General features: G+C 37.5%; 1 protein-coding gene across 6 annotated transcripts in view; it reads right to left on the bottom strand.

Moving 5' to 3' along the window:
* Positions 1-1,736: 1,736 nt before the first annotated feature.
* ZMYM2 (zinc finger MYM-type containing 2) overlaps positions 1,737-8,414 on the bottom strand; it is an 87,034-nt gene continuing 80,356 nt past the window's right edge. For all 6 annotated transcript variants that reach the window (XM_063148992.1, XM_063148998.1, XM_063148997.1 and 3 more), the window contains 4 exons: positions 7,890-8,004; positions 6,542-6,793; positions 6,051-6,171; positions 1,737-3,468 (listed from right to left, as the gene is read on the bottom strand). In XM_063148992.1, the coding sequence (XP_063005062.1) occupies positions 3,276-3,468; positions 6,051-6,171; positions 6,542-6,793; positions 7,890-8,004 (681 nt within the window). In that variant the 3' untranslated portion in view covers positions 1,737-3,275. The remainder of the gene's footprint in view (positions 3,469-6,050; positions 6,172-6,541; positions 6,794-7,889; positions 8,005-8,414) is intronic.

Below are 8,414 nucleotides of genomic sequence, written 5' to 3'. Positions count from 1 at the left end.
CCTTTTGTTCAATAAAAATCAACTGCTGTAATTGATGCTTAGTTCCCTAATCACAAAAAGCTGCATGATTCTCATTGACTGAACACAGTCACAGATAAAAAAGATGACTATCAAAGTGAATTTATTTTCTGAAAATTGCATCAATTTTTCACTGTTTCTCACACTGAACTATATTTTCTATGTGATTTTCTTACTGCTGCTATCTAACTTTCTTAGTGTCTTAAGGCCACAACTACACCTGGGAATTGTTCCAAATTTGATCTGACAGCAAGGAGATGCAGAGCAGATGTTGGCACAACTGGAGAAGTTAAGAAAACCCTGCCAGGAGTGGGGTGCAGGGCTGAGTGTGGACAGAGGGGTGCAGCCCCCACACTGCATTTCTCAGATGATCTCTGCCAGAGCTCACAGGGATGCCCTCAACAGCCAGGGTGCCACTCCAACTCCTCTTAAGGAGGAAAGTGAGGTTTCTTAGACACATCCCCACCTGAAAGCCTGTGTAGAACAGAGCATCGTATTTTGTCCTGCGCAGCATAAAATTCCTTGACATCAACCTTATTCTACTCCAGCTGCTGACAGTTCTGCCAAAGGGAAAAAAAAAAGGATTTGCCCTGAACTCCTAATTACTATAAAATTGCATATCTTTATTTTTCCAGGACTAAGGTATTTTATTGCATTTTGCATCACCATTCAAATTGAGGAATAAAATGCATACATCGAAGCATGATGCAGACTTGACTGCAATATCTCTGCAGTTTACAACGTTCAATCTGAACACATGAACCACTCAAAAAACATTATTGCTGATGATGGAATAGCTCCATCTTCTGGAATAAAAGTTATTTTCTTAACAACCATCTTTACATTTCCAACATGGATCTACGTGTAAAAATGTTTATTTCAAAACCCAACTTGGTTATTTTTAGTGACGGCAGATCAATCTTGGGTAGAAAATGGAAGGAATTCTACAACAATAATGTGGTTTCTGATAAAATTTAGGAAGTATTAATTATTTCCTCCTGGTGCTGAAAATGCCTACAGATTGTTCAACACGCCATACTAAAGACTGACCTTACTATTTAAGAAATAGCTGTAATCTGATTTTGAGAACAAGAATTTAAAACTCTTGCTGAAGACAAAACACTCAACATATATACTTAACTTTCAGTTTCACATTAAAGGTTTGCAGTTTTACAAAAGTGTGTTTGTCATTAAACACAGTTACAATCAGGGAGCAATTGAAACCTCTGCTGAAGTCCCTGAAGTCTGAGCTATAGAGAAGGGGCTGCAAGTGATCCTTACTGCTATTTATCAAAACACTTAAAAGTTATGTTTAAATGCAATATTTCAAATTTCATTTAACACAGATCATTAGTAACGATCCCCATATGTAAATTTAACTTGTGGTCAAGTCAGGTGTTAAAAAAGCAGGAGAGACCAGAACAAAACAATGACTCCAGTTCCTGATTTCATCCCTTTTATGTATCATGGGCATATTCTATGGCTGCTGTTTGAAAAAAACAGGTGTTAATGAACAAAGTTCTCAAGTATCCACTCACAAAGGGAAAGGTGCATTGAAGCGGTTGGTGATCTACTCACTGGTGCTGTGTTGTGTTTCTTGATTTCACAGGAAGGGTAATGCCACCAGAAAGAAATGAAAAATTAAACATGTACATTTCCATCTCCTTTCGAAATAGTGGTATATCTAAAATTAATACATACTCACAGACACACCAGAATAGCAGAAATTTAAATGAACTTGTTTAACAAAACAAAGCAACTGAAGCTTTATTTATCTATATAGAAAGATGCATCCTTATGTGCATTCTTTTAAGCTAAGGAAAATGAAAAAGCCATGCAGCCCTTGCAAGAAATAAATCCTCAGGTGGTAATATATATATACATAGAAAGTTTCTCCTTTAGTAGATGATTCCTCTCAACAGATAATTAATGCCATTTAGGAGAGACTTAAGCTTATGAGTACTTTATAGTAGAATACTCTACATTTTTTTCAGTACAACAGCAAACCATTGCTTGAACCACCATATTGTTTGTATTAGTTAAATAAGAGCAAGTAACAGAACTTAAGCAGTTAAACATGTATCTGGAAATCAGACTACTTAAGTAAAGTAAGCACAAGGAAAGGATATAGAGCAAATGAAAGGATTTTTCTTCAAGAAAAATCATCTTTCGACTTGTTGCAACTTCACATCTCATATGGCTTTTGAATGGAGGCATTAGTTAAAAGAATCTTTCCACCCATAGTCAAGTATTGACTGTATTTAAATACAGCAATGCAAGGACAAACAAGTTAAAAATTTAGCATACCATATTACTTCATGTAATATGGCACAGAACCCCTTTCTATAAGGCTACAAAGGACATATTTTCATTAATATGAGGTACTGGCATTTATGATTGGAAAAGTAAAGATGAAAAAAGGATTATACAGCATTGTCATCAGACATCTCTTTTTTTTCCTTTTTTTTTTTTTTTTGAGGGGCTTTTGGTTTTAGTTTTCCTTTTTACAAAATAATGTGTCTTGATGACCACATGCTCTAAGCTTATATTCACTTACTTTTACATATATATTTTATTTGTAGGGGCAATTGAGAGAGAGTCACAAATAACGAAAGGACACTAAGGTTTTAATAAGGGCAACAAAAAAGTGTTTTCACCAGAATAGATTCACATTACAGTACACCAATATTGACAGCATTCTCTTTTGTCTATTTTTGGTACATAAGATGGAATCTCTCTACATAACCTTATAAGGCTTCAGTAACTAAAAAGTAAAAAACCTATTAGTTTACAATTCATTTAAAAATTCTGAAAGACACAGCAAGTTCTAAACTTTAGTAGTGCTACCCATACACAACCATCTGGTTTCAGAAGCCATTAAAAGAGCCTCCTCCAAGGGAGCTTCCAACAGCAGAGTTGTGCAACATGGATGTATCTTACTACGAGGGGAAAAAAAATTACACATGGCACATTCTCATTCATATTTTGCAATGTAAAAAGTTACAAACATACCTAATCAAATAAATAATAAAAAAAGAATCTGAAATGTGTTTGTTATGTTTCCTAAAACCACTACGCAGAATAATGGAGACTTTCACTCACAAACTATTTACATGGTAATACCCAGGTGAGGGTACACACTGCTACAAAACTCATAAAACAAAGGGTAAACTTGAAATGTTTTCCATAGTAAAGGTCTAGCAGCATGACTATATCTAATGCTGTTTGTTGTCTTTGACAGTTTTTGGAAGTTTGTTTTAATCTATGTCTTCGTCCAGTTCATAATTGTCTTTATCATAAATATCTTTTACTAAAAGAACCCGTACGAGCATGTTTTCCAAAGTGTTGCGGTCCAGCGAGGTGGCAGTGTACCAGATGGGGCTCTCTGCCGACACCGAGCACTCTGGCTGCAGATAGAACATGTCTGTCCTCTGGTTCAGATTCTGTGGGCTACCAGGAGGAAAACACAGCGGGTTAGAAACAGCCTCACAGGACAAAACAGGAGGTTGGCAGCTCCAAAATCTTGCACAAACACAATTCTAACTGCACCTAGGCAAGTTACCAAAAAAAACCCCAAACCAACCAAAACAAAAAGAATAATGAGAAATGTGGTCTTGTTGATAGAAGGAGTTTGGGCCACACCTTGCCTGGTCTGGCCCAACCCAGCCAGTCCCAGATGCCTGGGACTCAGCAAGCATGCAAGAGATCACAGACTCTTCAGAAACCTGCACATCCCGGTCTTGCTAAAGAGAAAGTACTCTCCATGATTTGCAAAGAGACCCAACACTAATTACACCAATTACATCAATAATTGCTCACACAATTGTTGGCTGATGTGGCTACTACCTCTTAATGTAAAGCCTGGGGTTCCCTTGAAAAGCCAAGGATGGTAGTTCTGAGATGCAGAGAAGTGTAAGCAGCTAAAGTCTCTCCTCCTCCTGTTTTATTTAAAAGATTGGTTGTTAGAAATCTTAATCCCTTAATTCCTTAGCTGCTATATTATAGAATTACATGCAGCTCAGAGACATCCTCTAAGACACTAGAGAAGACTCCTTTCAGGAAATCCTAGCAGTTCATCTATTTAGGCAAGTCTCAGAAAAGAATTTTCAGTTCTGGATGAGCAAGTGATGACTCAAGCTCCCTCCTTCACAAATACTGCAGACTTCAGGAGTCAACTATATTTCATGTTTCTTCAGTAAAAATAAGGATTTTCACCACCTCACCTTCCCAAATTGCTTGGTAAGATTTCAGGTGTTGCTCTTCACCTGCTGGTGTGATTATCAGATTGTTTTGTTCTCATGTAAATCAGATTAAGAAGTAAAATATGGTTGTTTAAAATAGTCTACTAATTGAAATATTTTAACCTCCTTCCTACTTTCTTGAAACAACAGTATTTTTATAGGAACAAGCAACCACAGAATCACAGAATCAATCAGGTTGGAAAAGACTTCTGGGATCATCGAGTCCAATCTGTGGTCCAACATCTCCATGTCAACCAGACCATGGCACTGAGTGCCACATCCAGTCTTTCCTTAAGCACCTCCAGCACCTTCCTGGGCAGCCCATTCCCATGTCTACTTACCCTTTCTGTGGAGAAATTCCTCTCTAATGTCCAACCTAAACCCCCCCCAAGTGCAGTTTGAGACTATAATGAGACAATAATACAGTCCTTCATAGCTGTGAATGAAAACATCCTGAAATTTCAACTATACAGCTGTCCACTGGTTGCCAAGTATATTTCAAACAGCTGGCATTACCTAAAATTTTACAATAGTTTTTACAGTGTTAAATATTCCATTTAAAATATTTCAACAAAATTAAGTAGCAGAACCAGGAGAAACAGTCTGCTGTTTTAGTTAACAATGGTGACCAACATCTGCAGGACAGTATGGCTTGAAACCACATCATAACTGATGCCCTAAATGGGTTTAAGAGCATTCTTTTCTCACAAAGTTGAGATGTTCCTCCTAAAGAAAAAAAATTATGTGGTCTCAGCCCCAGTAATTGTGTAACTCAGTTCAAAAATCCAACTTTGACTTTTTAATGAGAAATCCTCCCCAAATCATGAAAGCAGAGAAAGTGAAGGCCAAATCCCTCTGCAACAACCAGGATCAACTGAGTTTTTGAAAGACAGGTGGTTGCATTAACAGACCACAACCTCTTTTTCACTTGTTTCTCTCTATAGCATCACATGCTTGTACTTTGCTGATGCTGTGTGAGCTCCTTCTTCGCCTTTCAGACCATAATGCTGTTTCCTAACACACATTGGGTCTCATATTTAATTTACTGTCTTGTATACACCAGGTGATTTTCTTTCTTTGGTATCATTTGCCCTCATTTCCCTTATAACTAAACAAAACATTAAAATCAGTCACTTGGCTGTTACAGTTAAGGAAAAGTACTTTCCAAGAAATCTTGTTTTCAAACTTCCAAAACACTTAGCTAGTAAATTAACTTTTTTAAGAGTTGCCTAAGCTTTTTTTTTCATGTAATAAATTCTGCTTCCTTCCTTCCTGCACAATTAATTGTAGGGATTGGATGGAAACAAGCTAGTTCTACATACTGGATTACTGCCAGTAGTCATTTTCCTACAAAGTATTTCAAACATGCTTCCACACTGGGTACCTCAAAATCATCTACATTCCAGATGCCTGGTAGCTCATAATGAAGCAAATCCATTGTCTTAACCCAGTTCTTAGTGAAGAGATGGGGACCTAACAAACAAAGCTCTCAGTAGCAAAACCCACCAGAACCCTTGCTGGCAATTCTCTACAGAGATGGTTGGTATTCCCAGGTAAGAAAATTGAATTGTATTGTTATTCCCAGATGGAGCCCTTGACAATTAACACTGAAGTACTCCCCTGCTCCCACACTTAATGTCCAGGTACAGAAGTGGAGATTTCATTTAGATATTTTTCAGAAGATTTCAATCCATTCCCTTTGCTTGAGCACATTTCATGTTGCATCAAAACAGTTCCTTTCTGAACCTGGTGTACTCCAGACCTGTCTGTATTACCCTGTATCACACTTACCTTTTAGACAGATAGCACTCAAACATTTTCACAGGGCATCTAGCTGGATCAGATGTGTTTTCAATTTGTTCAAATACTGGCACATCATCTTCATGTTTCCTTTTTCCAGTAGCAATTTTATCTTTAGGAAGAAAATGAACAACATCTAAGCTATAACTTGGATTTATTTTGCATTTTTCAGTAAAATTCCCCATAAGCAACCCACCAAGTACCACAAGGTGGTTACCACAACTGTGCAAATGTGCACACTGGAAACACCACCCACAACCACAGCAAAGTCACAGCATTTCACATGGAGACCAGTGGGCTCAAATCAACTCAGAGACCCTGAGTCCCCATGGACCACACACTCCAATCAGAGTTCTGGGAGCTGAGAGCTGCTAGACTTGGTATGCAAAGGCAGAGCTCTGGCTCCTGGCCAGGTGCCCAGATATCCCTCCTCAGAGCCACGTGGATGCTCCTGCAATACCAATTTTGAAATGCCTTAGTACCTTCATTGTCAGCTCTGCACAGGGAAGACACTTGATATCGAAGACAAGCTTTGCTTTCCATTGTTAGAGGATTTTTCTTCCACTGTCTGAAAACAGTGCCAAAAGAAAGTCTTAAATGCTGTTCCACTGTTTTCAGGCCAAAATATTTAGTGTTAAAGTAGAACAGAGTATTCAAAAGAGCAACAGGTGAATGTGATCCTAGCTGTTTAATCCTCCAAAGGTAATCTTCTTCAACTCGAGAGAATATTGATCCTTGAAAAGAAAGAATAGTAGAGAAAATACAATGGATCAGCCCATGAACTGTCAAGGTAAAAAAAAAAATCAAGTTTTTTACTATGAAATGCAACAAAATTATCATGACAGAAGCTGCTGATAAACTTATTTATTTTTATTTATTTTCATGTCCACACTCCCCAAACCCACCTATTAAAGACACTCACTGAGACAGTCAATGGGAAATCTCAGTACAGGCAATTTCAGAGAGAGCACATTTCTGTTTAGTTACAACAGCATTTCTGACATGCAGCTCTCTCATGCTTTTCACAGAAATTAATGTTCAATGGAGTAACCTTAATTCCATCATAAAAGGCATATTTTTGAGTTCATTTTATTCTGCTCATGTTAAGGCCTCCAAACACTGTACCTTCTTCCTTCTTATTACTAATGGATCTCTCACTTGGAAAGCATTCCTGGACCATAACAGGATGCAGGAAGGGCCCAACACAGAGGCTCTCTGGGCAGCACTGAGAGAAGTCAATATTGAGAAAAGAAAGGAAAGGAAAGGGTCTGGCAAGGACAAGCCTTCACTCAAGTGAGGATTGTGAAAAAGATGGAAGAACAGCTGATTCTGTAGTTCAGCACGAATATTGGTCTGCTGGGAAAAATCTGCTTTCTCCATGAACAAAAATGATCCTTCTGAGCAGAAGACTCCCAGCAAAGAGCCTCCTAATCCAGGTGAGAAATTCTAAAATACATCAATTGTTAGCCCTACCTACACATAGCGCAGCACCTGCCTGCCTGCTTCCATCTGGGGGAAAAAATGGGCAAAAAAATAAGTTCAGCTCTGGTAAAAACTACAGGTCAAAGAGCTTTTTTTTAACTTTCTCTCCTAAAGATGGGTAGTTATTTTTAAGTGAGCAGCAAAAACAACTCTTGTAGCATGGATTACCCAGAAACAAGACAAATAAAAACAGGTAGAGTTTTAAATTAAATCTTAGAAGACACATCTGTAATTCTTCATCACCTGCTATTGCAATGCATAACATATATAAACATATATATATATGCATGCTTAAGAATACATAACTTTTAAGAGATGAAAAACATACATGACCAAAAAGAAAATTACCATCTGGAAGTATGCTTGGCTGCCAGCTTCGAAGGATTTTATTTAGTTCCTGTTCAAAGGTCTGGTAGATGGGATCAATAAATATGTTGTCTTTCCGATTACTCCTATATAAATACTATAGAAAAGAGAGAGACAGAGTATTTACAATTCCAGATTAGAACAACTCCTGTGCTACAGGGTTTTCTTTTTTTCATAACTGGGCAAGTGTTGTACTGAAAAGCAGTATCTAAAAATAAAGCTATGCCGCTTTTCCAATATCTATCAGGTAACAGTTCCAATATAATTGTATGTTGTAAATTTCTAACTGGATATGAATCCAGTTAGAAATGAAATAGTTTAATTACAACTAATATTTTTCCCCAAGATTTCCTGTGTGCAACATTGTATCAGTGAATGGGGGAGTCATTAAAAAAACCCCAAACCACCTTTTCCTACACCTAGGACTTCAAAAATACCCAAAACCAACCCACATTTAGGAAGAATCTGCCCTTTTAAATATGAACTCCAGACAGTAACAAAGCTATC

This window comes from Melospiza melodia, chromosome 2, assembly GCF_035770615.1.
Source record: "Melospiza melodia melodia isolate bMelMel2 chromosome 2, bMelMel2.pri, whole genome shotgun sequence".
NCBI classification, from domain to species: domain Eukaryota; kingdom Metazoa; phylum Chordata; class Aves; order Passeriformes; family Passerellidae; genus Melospiza; species Melospiza melodia.
Note: the sequence above shows the minus strand (reverse complement) of the source record. Positions and strands in the feature narration are given on the sequence as shown.